This window comes from Seriola lalandi, unplaced genomic scaffold (genome assembly GCF_002814215.2).
Source record: "Seriola lalandi dorsalis isolate HSWRI2012SDOR001 ecotype SW California unplaced genomic scaffold, Sedor1 jcf7180002052274, whole genome shotgun sequence".
Taxonomy (NCBI): Eukaryota; Metazoa; Chordata; class Actinopteri; order Carangiformes; family Carangidae; genus Seriola; species Seriola lalandi.
The window spans coordinates 3,748,228-3,768,963 of NW_019522827.1; the positions used below are offsets into that span (position 1 = coordinate 3,748,228).

General features: G+C 40.3%; 1 protein-coding gene and 1 long non-coding RNA gene across 2 annotated transcripts; one reads left to right on the forward strand and one right to left on the reverse strand.

Annotated features, from left to right (window-relative positions):
- Nucleotides 1-3,432: 3,432 nt before the first annotated feature.
- LOC111650440 (creatine kinase U-type, mitochondrial-like) lies at nucleotides 3,433-17,895 on the reverse strand. The gene is made up of 9 exons (XM_023400341.2): nucleotides 17,584-17,895; nucleotides 14,165-14,363; nucleotides 12,157-12,252; nucleotides 11,518-11,739; nucleotides 10,669-10,754; nucleotides 8,205-8,328; nucleotides 6,853-6,987; nucleotides 6,205-6,330; nucleotides 3,433-4,346 (listed from the first exon to the last, which is right to left on the reverse strand). The coding sequence occupies exons 1-9, from the start codon at nucleotides 17,727-17,729 to the stop codon at nucleotides 4,233-4,235; spliced, it is 1,248 nt and encodes a 415-aa protein (XP_023256109.1). The 5' UTR covers nucleotides 17,730-17,895; the 3' UTR covers nucleotides 3,433-4,232.
- On the forward strand, nucleotides 16,369-18,790 carry LOC147819543 (uncharacterized). The gene is made up of 2 exons (XR_015436848.1): nucleotides 16,369-16,758; nucleotides 17,565-18,790. It is a non-coding gene; the product is annotated as an uncharacterized LOC147819543 (long non-coding RNA).
- Nucleotides 18,791-20,736: the final 1,946 nt, after the last annotated feature.

Here is a 20,736-nt window from a genome sequence, read left to right on the forward strand (position 1 = left end):
TCACTAACTCAGTCACTGTTTCTCCACTGTGTTGTCCCGCCTTATAAAGCTGCAGTTACATGACCGTGCCAGCAGAGGGAGCTTTTTGACAGCAGGGAGCTCTCCTCACTCCCTGCTCTACAGTTCTTTGGGAACAGGGAAGTTAATTTAAAAATATGTATTTCATCACTTTTATATGAATGCACACACGAGTCATACAATGCCTCAGCTGGTGTAGAGGCCCATTACGTTTGACTTTAAAGGCATTCCTCATAGACTTAGGTATTTCCATTAATTTTCTAATACTGGTATTTGTACTCAGAAATTATTATAATACATCTTTAAAGGACAAAATCAATTCCCATCCACAATGTAAACTTTTACATGCTGCTCTGGTGCCTATAGTGAGATGTCCCAAGTCAATATGTCCCTCTATGTGACCCGTCTTTAAACAATATTTCCTTTAGGCCCTCATCAGGTTTTGAAGTTGTTGTGCAAACTCTGTCGTGTTACTACATTACTGTGAGGGTGACAGGTGCTGACTAGTAGTTCAATTTTGAAAATCTAAAAGAGAAAAGTAATGAAATTAGCGAGTTAGAATCAGGAAATCTTTCAGATTTGAATATAAATAACATACAGTATCTACCGAGACTCATTTTTTATAAAGATGAAGAAAACCTGCCACAATTTAAAGAGCTTAGAATATGACAAACAAAATGTCAGAACTCAACACTGTTCTTTACTTGCACCTTATTTGTACAGGTTAGTTCTTATTTGGCTGTCTGATCATAGTATGGAGTCTATATAACACATTGTAGATTACGTATGCATCATGACTTTAAATCCAAGCAAAGTTCCACTATATACATGTAAAAGATATATGTAAGTATAGAAGACATTCTTTTACTCAATTTTTCTTCTGTAAACTTTGCTTCCTAAATTTCATTCAGCAGCACCTCAGAAAGTCTCCTCATCTCTGTGGCTCCAACTTGCAGATCCACAGTCGAGTGGTCAGCTGTGCTAATCCTTTGAACCAGAGCTGCCTTCTTCCAGACCAGCCGCCGTTTACTGTAAACTTACAGCTCAGATGGAAATGACAGATATAATTTAGGGACCAAACAAGGTTAGAGAATCCACTCCAGTTTTTTTTCTATTCAATTTCCTGGAAATAACAGGCTGACGGTCATTGTCAGTGGAGCTGTGATCAAAGTGTTTGTGTTTGTGTGTATAGGGAGTGGTGCACAGAAATAGTATTACACAACAGTAGTATACACAAAACACCTGTACTGTGTCAAGGTCACTGATTGGACACCCACTAGCATCTCAGCATGAAAAACATGAAACACTGACTTTGACAACAAAGGATGTGTAACAGCTGTAAATCCTTCATTTTATGACTTTTATACTAATGTTGGTGCAGGCTTTACATGAAAAATTTGGATACTTAAATTCTTTATGTTTGGAGAAATGGAAGACACAGTATTTACAAATAAAATGTGTTCTTTGTAAATACATCTCTTCTTAGATGCATTTTGTATATGTTATTCAAAAGTAGCTTAACCACATGAAATCATTTGAATTCCACCATAGAGAGCAGTTAGCATTTAGCATTCTAGTTCATCTGGTGTCCATTTTCTCTCCACTTTGATTTATTATATAGATATGGTTTTATTTATGTGGTAAGAAAAACTCGATTATTAAAATCTTGAAGCATCAAAATAGATTATTCAATTCCAGGAAAATTAGGTAAATTAGCTTTAGCTAAGGCTAACTCACCTGCTAGAATTAAGTAGCCAGAGTAGAGTCACTGCAGTTAGTTTTTTAGCTCCCTGCTGTGTTTTGGTGGAATAATAATTTATATAGTAAAAAAAGGACAAAAAACTGATTCTGGCATTAACTCAGTTTTGACCAAATGTGTGTAGTTACTGTATTTTGCCTTTGCAGGGCAGTTTTCATCATCATCTATCACCATTTTATCCCACTACACACAGAATGTTACAGCACTGTCATCATTATTCAAACACCATTTTATCTGAGGGACCTGCGTTCATTTTAGTGTGGCTGTGCAGCACTGTTCTGTGCTGCAGAGATGTTTTCGGTTACCCACAAAGCCCCTTCCTTCCCCCATCAGAGAGAGCCCCCACTGCCTCTGAGAAGTGGTTGCCATGGCAACCTCCTTGCTCCTCAGCCATATGTGGAACAAGGAGGAGGAGAGGAGAGGAGAGGTCTGCAGCATTATGCTAGTGACAGGCTCCAAGTACTGAGAGAGACCGAGAGGGAGGGTGTAAGAGGATGTGTGTGTGTGTGTGTGTGTGTGTGTGTGTGTGTTCAGGACATCAGACCCTTCCTCCAAATCCTGAAGAGAGAGGAACAGATTCCTCATGCCTCACAACACCAACACTCGACGTCTCAGCTGCGTCTCCTCAGAACACTGAACGCCTTGTTGTCGAGTCAGCGTCCAGCGCAAAACAGTGGAAAAATCCTGCTTGTTTCATCAGTGGAGAAAATAAATATCCATTCATTCACAACGGGACAAAGCACTTGTTACAGACTTCCTGCACTGCAGAGAAAACATTGACGTCTTTGCACTCGCTTTTAAATAAAAGACAGACACAAATCCAGGTTCATATTCACTGTCAAATGCATATTCATGGAGCTTATTTTTTGCTGTCTGCAAACTGGGCATTTGCACCATACTACATGCGGTCAAAGTCAGATTTAACAGTAATTCATCACCAAACTTAAAGAATAACACTGGTGATAGACTAAATGTATGTTATTGTCAACAAAATGATGATTTTTGTTGGTCTTGTACCAAACGTCATGTTCCTTTACGTCTGGAGAATATGATTTGTAGGCTGAGCCGTCTCTGTAGCACCACAACACTTATGGTGCTCACAATAGACAACGTGACACATTTTACCTCTATCAAAAAAAATTTCAGCTCCTGCAATTTGGATATTGCACTTGGCCATATTGTGATTTCCATTTTATTTCGATGAATTCTGCAGCCATAATAGATTGTATGAAGTATATAGATCCAGGAGAATGTCAAACTTCCAGGTGCCAAAATATGGAAAATCATCAGCTTTGTCCATTAAGCGATGGTGACCATATTCAGCTTGGGCAGTATAAGCATTGGACATAAGATTTTTAATTAAGTCAAGAAATACAAACGTTTAAAAGGTTGGATTGGATTCCAAAGGTCTTGGCTCTGTGTGAAAACAACAAGCCTCTGTGCCAGCCTTTCAGCTGAATACAGTTTTGTTATGCCTCTGACTAAACATTGTCACATGACACCATGCAGCCACACTGATCGCAGTCCTGTTCCTCCAGCTTGATTACCATGGTTACTTAAAGCTTGTTTCGGGCAAAATCCTCTTGGATACCAAAGAATTACGTGTAGCGAAAAAAAAAAAGCAAGAAATGACAGGCAGACAGAGGAGGAGGAGGTACTGTTAAATAGATGATTTCTTTAATAAAAGACATTAACAGTGTGACATTCAGTGACGAGCTGGAATGATATTGCTTCAGTAGCTTACAGTACAGAACCCAGCCCGGCCGGTGTGTGTGTGTTATGACGTTACAATCTGACACCAGTGTGTCATTGAACATACACATCCACACGTCTCTTCAGTCTTGCACTGTTAATCAACATTCAAATCCACTTCAAATGGTTAAAAGAAACTATGTACACACAATCCACAATGGAGAGTATAGCACAAATGGATGGACTATACAAGCACCAGATAATAGGTATGACCGATCGACACACTGGAGTGAGGGGAAGAGACAGGCTGAGTACAGGACATGCGGCAGGGTGAAGCCAGGTTTGGTGGGCGGAGGAGTGGTGTGGGAGCAGAGCCGTAGATACTGTTTGGCCATGCAGAGACGGGCAAACTGGCGGCCATCTTCGCCCTGTTACAGCCTACAGTTTGTGCATCCTTCATTCATCATTTTATAGCCAGGTTTGATTTTGAGTTTAAACTTAAAAACCTTTCAGATGCAAAAACACATTTAAGCCCAATGCAGTATTCTGGGACTCTGGTTGGCTTTAGCCAGACAGCTGCGTATAATATATGTAGATTATATCATAGAGAAGTATATTGTGGGGAAGGGAGGGGTGATTAAATAAGTAGCAGTAATAAATGAGGCAATGACATAGATATTGATCATATCTATGGGCACGGGGCGGGGTGGTTGTGCATGTGTTTGTGCCCAGGGGGTTGTGTGCGCAGGTCAGGGATCAGTGTCTACTTGAACTGCTTGAGGGGTGCGGGCACCTTGATGTCCTGGCCTTTCTCCAGTCTCTTCTCACACTCGATTAGGTAGTTGACGCCATCCACCACTGTCTGCACCAACTGGACCTGCGGGAGGGACAAATCACATTTTAATACTTTCTCCACAGAGAAGAAAATGAGTCAACAGGATGTGAACAACGTATCATACAAACGCCAAGACACATGAGAATATTTAATGTTTCCATCACCATCCTCTAGCCCTAATTAAATGGAAACGCAATTGATTTTTAAAGGTCAGTTTAGTGGTCATGGGGAGTATTACTCAGCCTGTGAAATTGTATAATGCTTGTCTTTATCTCAGATTGGGCCTGAAGACGATTCATTTACAGAAAGCCTGTGTGTTTCCAACTGGAGTTGTGGAGTTTAAAAGACACAAGTGTTTATCAGGCAAGAAGGATCACACAAAAATATTGGTTGAGTTATCGAAAATGTGGGATCTCGCATTTGAACAATAGTGGAGATTAAAAGCCAGTATATCTCAGCCACTGCCACTTCAATTTTCTTTTACCCCTTTTAAAAAATAGTTTGAAATTTTGGGAAATTGATTTAATTATTTGCTTGTTTCTGTCTGAGAGTTAAGTGAGAAGATTGATATCTTAAATCTGTCCCTTAAATATGAAGTCTTTGTGCTAAGCTAAGCTAACCAGCTGCTGCCTCTAGCTACATATTTATTGTACAGATATAAGAGTGGCAACAATCTTCTAGTCTAACTAGCAGCATGCATCTCTGACGTCTGAAAACACCTCACAACCAACCTACGGACATTACAGACACAACCAACAAGAAGTCTGCCTTCATCACAGAGCTGCGAGAGGAGCATCAAACTAGAGGCCTATAACCTTTTCAAGGAATGTCTCCTCTAAATAAAAAATACAGCACACTCTCCCACAACAATAACATCTGATGTTAGTTGCTACAGTAGCACAGTTTGAACACAGAAGAGACTTTTTGTACAACCTCATAGTTGAAGAAATTTTCTTCTTAACTAGCAAACTATTTACACACATAAACACTACTCTTATTACATGACAGGGACTTAGAGGTTAACAAGTTTCTACTTTTGAGATCCAGATTGACAAATGTATTTGTTTTAAATGAAGTTTAAAACTTCCTTTACTCAGGCTATTATTATGAAAAGTTTTGTGCTACAATATTATTGTCCTTCTGCACTTTTGTCCAACCGTCTGTTCCCTCATCCCTCCTCTTAACTCAGGGACCCCATCCTGAGAGTGCTCCTCTCCTGAGTGCTCATCAGACTGGATGATGGAGGACCAAACAGCACTGTGCTGCCCACACTCTCAAGAAAAAGACTTAGTGGAGGTTAAAGTCAGACAATGTGATATAACATTAAGAACATTAGAAGAGCGGTTCTCAATCTGCACCGTATTGAACGCTAATTAGTACTCTCCACCCAGAGACAGTGAAGAGCTAGCTCCAGTCTCCATGTAATCAGAATAATATATGCAACCACACACTCACAACAAAAGAGAACAGCTTCATTGTACTGTACTGTATGACTCTGTCACACAGGCATGACAGCATGACCAAGGACAAAACAAAGACAAAGTACATGTACATGTCTGCTCATCCCCCCCCCCCTCTCCTCTCCTCTCCTCTCCCCTCCCCTCATCTCCTCTCCCCTCCTCTCCCCTCCCCTGTCTGTTCAATATTTGTTTATTCAGGGAATATTTACTGAGAAAGTATCCAGTGTTTCCACAACGCCCTGTTTGTCACTGGTGCCTCACACCTGATAGATGACCGGCAACAGGCTCATGCCTGTTAATACATGTACGGCTAATAAACAACTCAGGTGAGCAGTCTGAAGGTGAGTGCTTTGCTCTGTGGATGAATGGTAGACAGTTACTCACAACCTCCATTGTCACTCAGTTCCCCTCTCTGTACAGTCCTACCCAGATTCTCCTACCTCAGAGTGTCCCAGACGGTCCAGGTTGGAGATGTCGAACACACCACCCACAGCAGCGGTGTCTACACCACCTGTCCCTCGCTTCTGCAGACGCAGGTTGTCAAGGATCTTACTGAAGCGGGGATCCTGGGAGGAGGGGGAGGGGAGTTATTCAAGACAGTTTAAATGCAATTACATTTCCATATTACTAAACATCCATGCATTCATCACCACCAACATTTAATAAATAACATTCTTATTAGAAACATAGAAGGAGCTTATTTCCAGGTCAACATGACCTATAAAAGTTCTGAAAATTTTATTTTCCATACAAACTGTTGCACAACATCATTTACACCTACATTTAGTAAAACAGGTACAAAAAAACAAAACCTACTTGTCATTTTCTAACAGCCAAACATAGTTCAAATCTAGTGCTTCACATGCATTCTCACCTTTTTTAGAGAAAAGACTAAATAATACAAACTGAGCAGACAAGATAAACGTATGCTTTTAGAGGCTTTAATACTTTTATGTTTTTTAAGGCCATGCAGAACACTTGGTCTATTAATATGTGACATAAATAGAATAGTAACACAAAATATCCTACATTATCTACTCTAGTATAAGTATCAAATTATCTTCATTCTGTGACAACTACTGCATTACCTTGCCCAGCAGGGGCAGTTTGACGTGGACCCCGGCCCTGAGGCCTGTGCCCAGGTTGGAGGGGCAGGTGAGGACGTAACCGAGCCTCTCGTTCCACATGAACTCCCAGCCTCTCTCCTTGATCAGACGCTCCACCTTCGAGGGAGAGAACCAGTCGCAACACAATGAGCGTGTGTTTCATTCATACAGCAATCTTGGATGTTTGGTACGTTTGATGGATGTGCACATACTGTTCAGCAAACAGTTAGTAGCAGCTGATTTTTCAGTTATCAGAGCTGACAAGAAAAGAACTTAAGAGTAGTCCACTTGAGATAAACTTTGTCGGGAGTGGACTGTCACAAACACTGGCATAGAGTTGGAGTTAAATCGACGTTAACGTAGAACTGAGCAATGAGGTGTGCTGCTCAGATTTGTTACACCCTCGCTGTGGAACAGTGCAATACCAGATGTGGCATTGCTTGTCCTTTGCACTTTTCCTAATGGGGAACTGGGAGCGCTTGGATAAATAATTTATGTTTGCACGGCCATGTTTGGACAGAGTGTCTTTGTGCCTCTGTCTACAGGCTTTATTTTCGTGACAGGGCAAAGATCAGTGTAAGCAGGTTTTTAAAGCGCCATATGCTTTTAGACTGTATTAATTCCCTCTCCTTTGGCTGATTAAATCCTACAGACATCTGATGGCTGCAGAAGGAATATGTCTGATACAGCTGAAACCTCCAACTTAAAAATACTGTGTCCAAGGGAAACAATGGTCCACTATGATCCAGTACCTTGGTTGCATCAGGCACAACTAACAACACACTACAACTACACAAGTGTATGTGTTTCTGTTGTAATTCAGATTACTCCTTGTTTACACTACTTGTTAATTTATGACATTCTGATGCATCATGTTCTTTAGACAATCAAAAGTTCAGTCTACTCTTCCTACATTCCCAACCGTCCTCCCTCTCTCATCTTCACATCTTAAATGGGCTATTTGTGCGTTTTCTCCGCCGCCGAACTTGGTTTCTTGCCGGGAGCGGGGTCGCGGTGATTGTCACTGTCTTGTATAATACAAGAGGTTATAATACGCCCTTTACATCTTCAGGGGAGATTGGAGGCTACAACGAGTTTCCATTGGAAAGTGACGAGGTGAAAAGACGTGAGACAAGAGTTAACACTGGTGTCGCTTTCCACCTCTGGAGACAGCTGTTGGTGAGTAAAGGAATCAAGTTTGATGCTGAACTTGCAACTTTTCTTCTAGAGTGGTAAGTAAACAGCTAAAAATGCTAACATTAGCTATGTAGCTATAGCAAAACTTACAAATAGCTCCTCTAAACATCCACACACATATACAAACACAGTCTTACCTCCTTCAGGCCTCTGCAGAATCTCTCAAAGACCCTCTTCATGTTGCCTCCCTTCTCCATGGAGATGACCCTGGTGTGATCCTCCTCATTGACCCAGATCAGGAATGTCTTCTCGTTGTTGTGCCTGCACACAGGGAAGCAATATTGAATTATACAATATTGATCCTTGTGGGTGAAAGTTGTTTGTTCTCTGCATTTGCCCCATCAAAGCTATCAAGCAGCAGTGTAAAGACACAGAGCACCCATGGTGGGGGTAATTCAATCTAATGCAGTGACCAGTAAAGTGGAGCAAAGAGCTGTTATTCCTTATTCCTTATTTACCTTGTGGATATTTTTTTAACCTCATCAGCAACTTCAATATATTTACTTATTCCAGAAATTAATTTTTGGTTTGTATTTGAATATTTATTCCAGGCTGAATCAATACAGAAATGGTATTTTGGAAGTATGTACGATAGTTAATAAGAAGAGATCCGTGATGGCTTTTCTCTGTTTAGGAAGGCCACTAACCATCAATCACTGAGGATGATGCTTGTTTCTGCCGCGGGTCATTGACTCTGGTGTTTGTCAGAGTGATCAGCAAGGCTGCACTGTGCTTATATGGCCTTGTAATATGGTATTGATTTATGGCCCATTGTAAGGACACTAGACACCTTAGCAGACTGACGGCAGATCCGCTGGATGGAAACCTCATAACTCGTGAAGTACAATTTGTCAACAATAGAGAAAACAAGCCTATAAAGTTTTTGGGATTTCTGTCAAGAAAGGGATGATTTTCTCTGACATTTATATTTGTAAATATAATTTAAACAAGTCAATATATAATGAAGTGTGGATCTATAGACGGTGATGTCAGCAGGTTCGTCTATCCATAGATCCTACATTATTATCCAGATTGAAAAATCTCTACTATTTGATGGATCAATTAGTACAGGCATTCATGGTCTTCAGAGGATGAATCCTGATGACTAAATCCCTGATTTTTTCACTTGTCCCATGCTTACAGCCTTTTTTTGATCAGATAAGTCCCATTGAGATTAAGATCTCATTTCAAGGGAACCCTGAGTACGTATTGTAGTTTGGTAAAATACAGATGACAAGATACTGTAAAACAAGTTAACAAATTCGCATGAATTTCACTGTAAATATTCATGGAATACGTTAATCATTAAGATTTTGGTCACCCTGTGAAGTAAAGTGACACTGCTGAACACATCCATGCTCCTCCTCAGAGTTTGATGACACTTCTTGGCACCAATCTCAGGACAAACTGCAAATTTTTTTCACATGATATTTAAGATTTCAAAGTGCACAAAACCTCTGTCAGCCACTACAAAAGCTTTTTGTCCACACTGACCTCCTTAACATTGTAAGAGAGATTTAATAAGGTAATGGATAGGTTATGGAGGCAGCAGGTTGGGGAGACATTTTGGACAAAGCAGAGAGAAAGGAAATGAAGTAAGAGGAAGAGATAAAGAGAAAAAGTAGAGCAGCCATGCAGGATATTTGAACCACAGGGAAAAAGAACATGAGGGAGGAGTGAAAAAAAAAAGTTATATTAGAAGGATTGGGTATAATAATCAAAAGTGAGAGAAAGTGGAGCATGACTTATGGGTAGTGGAAAAAAAATGAAAGGAAAGAGGGTGAGAGAGGCAGAGAAAGAGAAAGCTGCCAGAGGACCTGAAAGAGGAGATGATGTATGGAAGACGTCAAGGTGAATTATTAAGGAGAGGAGAGGTTGGCTGATACGGCTGGCAGAGGGAGAGAGGAGGGAGGCTGGTGATTGATTTCGGCTGGTTGAAAGGCCGTGCTGAGGGAGCATTGTCCGCATTGCTAATACGCCTCCACCACAGCGCAGCTGACGTTACTGCTGCAGCCACACCAGGGAGGAAGTTAAAAAAAAAACTGTAAAATTAAATATTAGGGGGAATTTTATTTGCTGAACTGTTGAATATGAAAATGAAACAATTAAAGCATAGAAAAAGACAGGTCTGATTTGGTACAGAGGGATGACTGCAGTTAATCTAACTGACCTGTAATTATAATGGAAGTAAAATCTTGAAGACGATCTAAATTTCTAGATAACTTTCTTTTATAAAACACAGTAGTTCTCATTATATAGTTCTCGTTATAAATAACATAAATATCAACTTGAAAAATATACACAAGAATTTATACCTCAGAGTAACTCTGACAAACTAGTTCATGTACCCGTCCCAGGAATGTTAAACTCCTGTAATGCTCTTGCATTTCTGCTGAACTACAAATAGAAACAATAGAAAGGCTCTATACACATGATTCTTCATTACTTTTTCTACACACAGGAATTACTGCTGTAAACCTAAAGCCTACTGTGCTCACTTGTCCTGAAATGCAGTGCTATATGAAGATAATATTACACTGCCTTTAAAAAAGCAGCCACCGAGTTATGAACTGGTACCATCCATCATGTCTTTTCACTTACCAAATACCACGGGCATCTGGCCAATCACGAGCCATGCCTGCACACGTCAGGAGTGGGGACACAGGCTTGTCAAACAGGAAGTGATCCTATTGTAAATACAGAGAACCAACATTTTTTTTTTTTTTTTTACATATAAAGTGCCAACAATGACTATGACTGGAGTGGTGAAAACTCACATTGGTTAGTATTGTCACAGGGAGACAGAAATGAGGGTGTGCGAGACTTGAGAATTCAATAATCTGCTCAATCTCTCTCATTGTGGGCAGGAGAAAAATGCCATGGCAGGCACAGCCCACACCCGTCTCTGATTTCATGTGTTGATTTTTTTTGCTCCTGATTCCGCATTTTTCTTCTGCTCGGACACTAAGGAATGAAAATTGTAACCACATCCTCAGAGGGCTAAACAATTACCTAAAGTTGTCTACATTACCATGAGGGCATGTCTTTTTAACATGGGAATGAAGTTTGTACTTTAGGCATTACTATCTCTTTGCAGGTTGTTGCTGTTTATATTTACAGCTCCCAAACTGATCTAACAGGTCCACCGACAGGTCATGTACCACTGCTGCTGCTGTATCCAGAAGGGTTGGATTGTTACTGTTATGGTGTATGGTTCAGTGACATGGAATAGTGACCAGCATTTTTTCCTTTTTCAAAACTACAGGAAATTCTTCTTTGTGAAATTTGAAAAATTTAAATTGTCAAATGACTGTTTACTAAAACATTACTAACCCTTCCCTCCCCAAAACAATTGTGTTAGTGAAAATAAAATAAAAGTTGTCTCGTGGGACCTCAGGAATGTACAACCTCTTCATCATAAGCATACAGCAACATCCCTGCATCACTCACATCAATGAGCTGCTGCTGCTCCTTTTCTGTCATCTGGGTGAGACTGAAGTATCTCCCTGTGAGGTCACCCTTCAGGCCGGCGAGGGCGTCAACCACCACCCTCTCCACCTCCCTGCGCTCTGCCCGGGTGCAGGCGGGGGGCAGGCTCAGCCCCCGGATACTGCGGCCTGTCCTCACCCTGGAGGACAGCACGTAACGCTCATCAAAGTGGCCTGACTGGAGCTGAAACAAAGACAGGTAGGGAAATATTTCAATACATATATATATATGTTTCAACACTGTGTATAATCCTGATTTGAGCTTTAATTCTACACATATGGGTGGAGGGGCTCTGGAGACAGAGTTAATCCCACTGGTTGATTTAAAAATCTGACCATATGAAGCTCAAGAAAAAAACATAAGGGATAAATAAAAGATGAAGAAGCTGTGTTTTTTATTCTCACTGGGAAGTGAGAATTAGTCTCACTGGTCATATTACTAAATATACAGCTATCAAGGTAACTAGTTAGCTGACCTTAAAACATACTAGAGTAAAACAAGAAGTTCTTTTTCTGTAGATGTATGTTATTTTCAGATCATCGCAGCTTGTCACCAAACCACAGACAGGAAGCAGCTCTGTGTCGTCAGTGTGAGCGTTACCTTGCTGGACTCCAGGTCGGTGGGGTGTTTCATGGTGCGGGGGTCATAGCCGTTGTGCCTCTCTTTGATGATGGGGTCCAGCAGGTCTGCGAATACCTGAAACAGACGCAGATGTTAAGAGGACAAAGATTATATATACAGTATGCATTAATAATTTGTGTGCTACAATCTGGACAAAATATCTGACACAACCCACATCCAGACAGGTTGTTGTTCCTGGACCACAAGACTGTGCCAAAGCGAAACTATTATTATATGTTCTACCTCAGTTCAAAAAGATGCTTTACAGATGGTTTTATTTTGGGTGAAACGCTATTGATCAGACGGAGGCCTTCTCTCTTTACTTGGTTCAGTGTTTTCCTCAAGGGCATTTCAGCCAGGTATTTACAGGCACTATGCCTCTGACACTATGGCTTCATATATAGAGGCTACATCTGACATACAGTATGAGAATTTACAAATCTCCTCATTGGCTTCTCTTAATCCGCATCTTTTTGATTGGCATAGTTTTAGCAGAACAGTTAAGAAGGTTGATTCACCTCATCAGTGTACGCCAAGGAAAGAGTAAGTGTCCCTAATATTTTGTAGCTTTGCTATTTGCCTTTTCCTCGACATTATCATAGAAGTATTAAGTACCACTTCTTGTAGTATTGTCCTACTCATACTTCAGAGGGTGCAGTACCACAGCTTGTTCTAACACTGCCTTTGTACACACAGAGGGTTTGTGAGTTACCAGCAAAGGTTGTGGCACCTGTATGACTCATGTGCATCAACTTTCAAGGCTTCGCATCCCTGCAGAAAAGCAGTAAGTTAACCCTTTACTTGATTTCTGAAAAGGGAGTTTTTATATGGAATATACATGATTTTTCAGTTTACTGTGACTTAAACTGCAATAGAAGCAGCAAGAAACTATATATATATAATAATAGCCCGTCAGAAAAGACAGTGACTTTCGTGTCCAACACACAGTCTGAAGCCTGATATTTTTTAGGTTGGTCTGCAGGCTTGGTGGTGGCCTATGTTACTGTACAGCCCAGTCTACGAATCTGTACATTTCCTAGATTGCATTATCACAGTGTGAATCACCACTCCCCGTTCTCCTGTCATCTCACCAACACCACACCCTAAAACCACAAAGGACAGAAACACCCACAAATGTAAACAGCAGGGAGTGAAGATGAATCATTACATTTTAGAGACACAGGAAAAAAAGGAGATATCAGCCAAATTACAACAACTAAAAAAGGAAACTGTAACGATATCTTCACAGGGTCTCAAACTTTTACTACTTTTACTAAAAATGTCTTATAATGTACTGGGATGCATTTAGAAGTGAAGCAATCTGGAGTCTTTGAAAATGACATACCCTTTACTGAGCCTTCACCTGCACCTGCAACCTTCACACTCACCTTAACTGACTGGCTCTTGCAACCTAAGATATTTAGTGAAGACAATTAAAATAGAAATGTAGCTAGATCTTCACTATAGATAGATGTTGAGACGTCCCAAAAGAGGTGTCCTAGCCTAAAACTCTCCCTCTCCATTGCTGTAAGACTCCTTCCTTCCTCTGACACAGGTCACGGAGGATTGGTTACATAATTCCTTCAACAGTAAGTGTAGAAAAAATATTTCCTAATTATTTCTGATGATTCAAAGGTTTTTATCCATGTTGAAATAGTCTTGACAGTTACAGGGAGTTGGGTTGGGACTAGAATTTCACTGGCAATTTCCTAAGTAAATACCACTTTCCACTTGGCCGTATTTACTTGCAGCACAATATGTCATTTTCCGTAACCCCAAAACCCCCCCCCCCCCAAAAAAAAAAAAAAAAAAATTGGACTTTATTGATGTTGTCTTTTTCACTGCAAACTGCAAATGGTGGCCTGAGGAGGCAGCTAGGACTCCGGTGTGACACACATGGAGACGTGCCAGCACCTTCTTTTCACCCAGCGGTGATGAGCTTGCATGTGTGTGTCTGCGTGTTTGAAAAGCTACAATGATGTCTGACCTCGTACGACTCCTCGTCTCCCGCCACCATGCCGACGGTCTTGATGAAGGGGTGCCCAGGGTTGTCCACGCCCGTCTGGATGGCTTCATCCAGCGTGTAACCATTGGGAGTGGCCTTATCACACAGCTTGGCATAGATGGCAGGTGTCAGGTTACTGGCCATGCAGTTGTTGTGTTTGCGCAGGTCAGGGTACTCCGCACTGTACAAATACAAAGGCATGATAGCATGCTGCAGCATTGATCTTTGAGAGAGAGAACAAATCTTTGGAGCCGTGTGTGGGCACAGGTGAACGATGGAGCGGTGCCCTTCAGCAGGTTCAGAGAGGGTGACTCAGTCAAGGACACTTCCACATGGCACGTACACAGGTAACCGGAGATTAAAACCTGTGGCCTTCTGGTTATGGAACACCCTGCTGCAAAAGGTGCCTACTAATTTAGACATAGATTATGTGGGACACACAGGGACACAAGGCTGGTACTATCAGTCACTGGCACTGCGACAAATAATAAAATGCTATGTGATATACACTGAACCCAACTGACTATAATCGATGTTTAAATCTTCATGAGCTGTTAAAAGTGCCATTAATTTAATGCTGAGGGAGAAGGATGCCTTCACATCTATTTTGTTTTAGTAAAATAATGCTGCAAAATTAACCAAGGACTAATTCACCTCTATCTTCAAATGCATTATTGAGGCTTGCAGGCTGGTATGGAGAAACAAAAAAGGAACCGCTGTCAAAGACTGGCTTTAATCCAAACAATATACTTAGAATGTCAAAAGACTAAAAGTGCAGAAGCAGCTCAGACTAAGTGGATTATGGGTCTCTGCTTCCTGCTGTCTACCAAAAGATAAGGAAGGCTAAGACATTTACATATAAAATGATACAGTAACTGTAACTGAGTATTGCTGGATGGACCCTGACAAAATTCTATTTTTCTTGGTCTATTTCCATCATTGCACAGAGAAACTTGGCCTCTTGTCTTATTTCTATCTTCCCTTGTCTATTACGCAGTGGCAGTAGTTCCCCAACACACAACAATAGAAGTTCAGAATATCATTAACGTTATCAGTGCTAGCAGGCTGTCCGCTGTCACAGTTTTCTTATTTTATGGCAGTATTAGATAAAACCAGGAGAGTGATGACAGGATATGAGGGAGAGGGCACCTCATTCAGAGACAGGTGTGCCACTCAGATTCAGATAAGTGTCTTTGAATAATATGTGCATAATGTATCATTTTCATTGGTATCTGTTTTCTTTACGGATGGGTATCGTTAAGATTTTAACGGTACTACTACTCTTACCGATCCGGTACTTTAACGGTATTCTTATCAATACTTTTTGAGGAAGAAAAAAAAACTTCAACACACAAACAGCCCCGCCCCCCTGCTCACACAAACAGCAGTACATATACATAAAAATAACATTCATAGACGGATATTTGACGGAGTTGGTGAAATACATGTGCAAAATAACGTTTATCTAGCCGAGAACCCCCCCCCCAAAAAAAAACCCGCGACTGCTCCAGTCCCGATAGCAGGACCGTTAAGGCAATGCTTATTGGGACTGCGGTCTTGAATATTGTAGCCCCCCCGGGGCTGTTCAGTCCCGGTGCTCGGGACCCATCCTGAGTTTTCACTGCAGGGTTTCTAAAGGCGCATCTGTCCTGAAGAATGATGGGTGGGTGCATCAGCTGTATGGTCAATGGTGAACTGCCGTGCAGGGAGATTCAGTCAAGATGATGTTCCAGCAACTACAGAGTTTATTGCAGGAGGATTATTTCAATCAATACCACTGTCATTCATATCAGTTGACAGTAAACCTGCAATGTCCGCCCTAATCAATGGTGGGAAGTTACTAATTACATTTATTCAAGTGCAGGACAATCCTGAGGCACTTGTCCTTTACTTGAGTCTTTCCATTTTCTGCTTACACTTGTACTCCCCCACATTATACATACTTTATACATAACATGCATTTATTTGATAAATGCACTCACTAGTTACTTCACAGATTCATAGGTTAACATAAGAGTTCATTGATCCTTTATTGTTTATTGAATTATAATCGAATGAATTATTATACATTATTATGAATAATGACTACTAATATAATGACTACTTTTGGCACTTGAAGAATATTCTGATTGTAAATCTTTTGTACTTTTATGTAAGTAGAATCATGGATTTTTACTCGTCACAGATGTTTTCTACACTGCTGTGTGGTCACTTATACATAAAGATCTGAGGACTTCTTGCCCCAATGGCACTGAGCCTGTATATGCGTATAAAATGGGCTATTTGATATTAGTGCTTTTCTGATCTTAATAAGAAGGCTACGGGCTATTCTCCTCCCACATTGACCCTCCCACTACACCACCATAACCACTAAGTCAAATTCTTTGACGCTTTGTCTTTTTCCTCACATCACACTAGTTTTAATGATTAATAACATAAAGTTGGGTGTATCCCATTGGCAGGATTCAGACAGTGTTTCCCTCTGTTCGTTATCAATAAGGTTTGATAAGAAACAGACGTCCCAGGCTGTTTTGTGCCACTGACACACAACTGAGGCGACCTGACAGAAACAGTTGGTAAAGACACCTTTACAGTTAGTAACTTTTGGCGAGTAATAGATTACTTTTGTATGTAAAGACTCTGAGTCTGGCGCTGTACGTGCTCCTTTGATGTGATTATTATGTAACAACCTCAGGGCAGGGTTTTATATCTGAGCAGCAGATAACGTTACTAATCTGTAACCTATATATGCAGTGCTTTATAACGCATGCAGGCGTGTTGGGGGACACGTACGCACCCCTGCTCTCCTCAGCCTCTCACTGTCTCTATATCATACCCTCACATATACAGTGGATGCATGCAAATCATGGCGCAAAACCAACTGCTTTCTACCAGAAAATTAAATACCGAATATAACGTAGGCTACTATATCTATGATTATTAATATATTAAACCTAAGTTTGTTTCACAGTTTTCCAAAAAGGTGCGTTATGTTAACCTGTATTTTAGGGCAAGGTTGGGTGTGTAAGGGTGTTTAAATCCATTTTGTGCTTTATAATTTGGTTAATCTCTATGTCATTCAATATTAATGCTCCTGCTGTGATATATGATTAAATCACGTTATAATGATCACAGGTTGCACCTTAGTTAATGTCAAGGTTATTTAGGCGGCTAGGGTGAATAAATGTCCATTTTTACATTCGTATATTTAGCTTGTGAGGTTAGTTTGATGTTTCACAGCTACAATATTTAATTAAATTGCAGATAAACCCTAATTTGGCTCGATGACATGACATTAGCCAATCATAAATGAGAATTTGTAAATGAACGGGTGTAATGATGTGTAATGTGTTTATAAAGGCATGTAACTAATGGCACACAGGGCGGCGGGGTAACGATACCTGGCGGGGTACTGCCTGCGGACTGGCACTCCGGCGCTGACATGATCCCGGTGGAGCAGAAATCCAGCCGTTACCGAGCCTCCCACCAACGACAGGATCCCGATGTGTCGTTTGGAGGAGAGTACCCTGGAGAAACTGCTCGCCATTTTGCTTTTTTTTTTTTAATGTGTTAAACACGCCTTATATCCACGACCGTGCCGTTGATGAAGTGACTCTGATGGAATGATACCAAGAAGACCGATTTAACCGGAGCGGTGTCAAGACAGAGGGAGAGAGGCAGGACGAGACCGGATATTCAGCTCCAGCTTCAAAATAAAAGCACACGCTTACACAGGGTTCCCGAAGAGTTCACTAAGTTTTATTTGTCCGGAAAGGTCTGAGGGCAAATTACATATTTTGTTGATTTTGTAAGTGAAAAGAAGTAAATACAACCTCAGACATTAAAAACGAGTGTTTCTTCAAATGTAAATGCAATGGGAAAATGGAAAAAAAATGAATGGAAATGTTTAGTGGAATCCATTCTTTCCTCTGTTTCCTGTGCCACTGGCTCCCACACCAGCCCAAAGCAGGATATTTTCCACCACCATGCTTAACAGTTGGAAAACAACACACTTTTATTCAAATTAAGCACAAATATAAAACTCATTTAATGATAGCAAAGAATTTACCCCCAAATCCTATTTGTGAAAAGAGGGTTGTGCAACATGATAACTTAAATGGAGATCACTTGTGTGTTACACGAGTGTGACAAATGATTATTGGTCAAATATACCTGTATATTTAAGGTCCAATAGCTGGTTGACTGAATATTTCCCAGTATTCAGATAGGTTAAGGTCACAGAGGCCTATGGCACCAACATCCACACACAATGAACCTGGTGTTAGCAAACAAACTAACCAGCATAATGTAAAATAGTTAAACTTGCTCCACAACCAGCTGCATCATTAAAATGACAGTTACAGGTAAATACATAAGTAATAATAAAATGTAACAGTAACAAGAACACTACCTGGTCTATCGCGGCACTAAACAGGGGTCATTCTGTCAACATAATAAGGAGGTACTTTTACTTTTGATGCTTTTTTTTTGCTTATGATACTTACTTTTAAAAACACACTGAATGCAGGGTTTTTATATGTAAATGACTGATCTTACATTGTGCTATTGTTGCCTCTACTTATGTAAAGAATATCTGAGCGTCTTCCATCACTGACCTTTATCTTTATATTGTATATGCCAACAATGGTCACAACACTGCCCTGAAACCTGTCCAGGCAGATGGCTAAAAGATCATTTTATTGATTTTCAACCTCAATCGCGGCTTTGTATTGGAATATATGTTTTTATGTACCTTATATCCACATACATCTTCACAAAGCTATCTCTATCTTTCATAGGCTAAATGTATGTATGTATAACACCCAAATAGCTTGAAACTATCTGGAAAAAAGGAAATCTTTATCTTTGTGACCTGTTTAGCAGCCTGCATGTTGCAACATTTGATTTCATTCATATGCCAAAATAGTAGGGAAACTGACTAAACCATCCAAATATACCCTTTAGTATGTACAAAGCTGTCTTTCAGCAGCTCCCTTTTTTATGAACAAATAATGACTTGATTCAGAGACAGGAGGAAACATAGAAAACTCAAGGTCACAGTGAAATCACACTGATATTCTGTATCTAGATAAACATAATTATTTCTAAAGTGTCTGTAGTTCAAATTACAAGTTATTCCTGCTTCCACGCTCTAAAAATCACCAGAGGGTAGCCGCTGAGGGTTTTATTGTGAAATCTGCTTTGTACAGGAAGTTGTATGTCCTACTTTGGTCGGCTTGACAGTGGTGGAGTGGTGTGTGGAGTGAATACTGAAGGGCACGGGTGAACAGGTCTGCAGCACTGAAAGACTTCACATCGCATGGAGCAACGACACTGGGTTACTCCCCAGTCTCCAAACTACACAATGCAGCCACTCATCCTTTCTTTTCAAACAGAGACGAGGACAGGGCGGGATTTTCTTTTCTTAATGCATTTTTATTTCCGCACTAAGATTTATCACAAGGTTAATCCAGTCATTCATACTATAAAAAAACTGCTGCTACTTCCTCGTGGCGATGCGTCACGGCTGACTTGATATTGCTTAAGGGAGAATTAGGTTCCTTAGTGCTATAACACAGCACATCACTAAAAGTAACACAAAGCTGGTTCACTGTGACCTCCAGGCAACCTTCAGCAACAACAAGACCAATATATAGGCAACCTTTTTCATTCTTTACAAATATCTGGCTCATATTCATTTCTAATATGCTCTGAATTTACATATGTCTGAAGTTGGGCCAACATGCACATTGATCTCATGCATTTATGTTTAATGTAAGGTTTACATGTTTTTTTTTTCTTTATAATAGCAGTATTTTTAAGTGTCAGTGGCTCAAAGAAACCTAAAAACACTGACTCTTAAAGTTTGGCACTATGGAAAATAAAGCAAACAGACCTCCGGTCAGTTTTCCACTTGTAGTCTGTGACTTTATCTGATTTAACTAGACTTTTTGTTGCATTGCTTTTATGAATGGACAAAACTATGTAAACTTTATCAGTTGCACTTGGATACTTTGGATAATAAACATCTACGGAGTCTTATTTTTTCCATTCAAATCTGACCTGTTCAGTGTCCCCTCCTGGTGCCTGTGATCAGACAGAGGCCATAGTGTTTTATATTCAGGGCCTGAGCTCCTTATACAGGATAATTCAGTAATCTGTGGATTATACAGAAAATAGTGGTCATACAGTGCTCGGATCAGTTCACATTGTGGTTCTGCAGAGAATGGAATGAATTCACAACACACAGGATGTATTTTAAACAAAGAGGCACAAACCCAGTGAGTTAAAGGAACATAGAAAATAATGTTACTGCAAAAAACCTACTCTGTACATAAAACAGATGTAATAAACACAAGTAATAAAACTAAACTACACATTTATTCCAATTAAACTCATTTATTGATGGCAAAAAGCGATACCCCCCTTTACTGCTTGTGAATTATAAGATAACTTAAATGAGATCAGCTGATTGTAATCAAAGTGTGACAGTTGATTATGGGTCACCTGTATCTGCACAGCAAGGTTTCAGTGTTGTAAGGTCAATGTTAAAG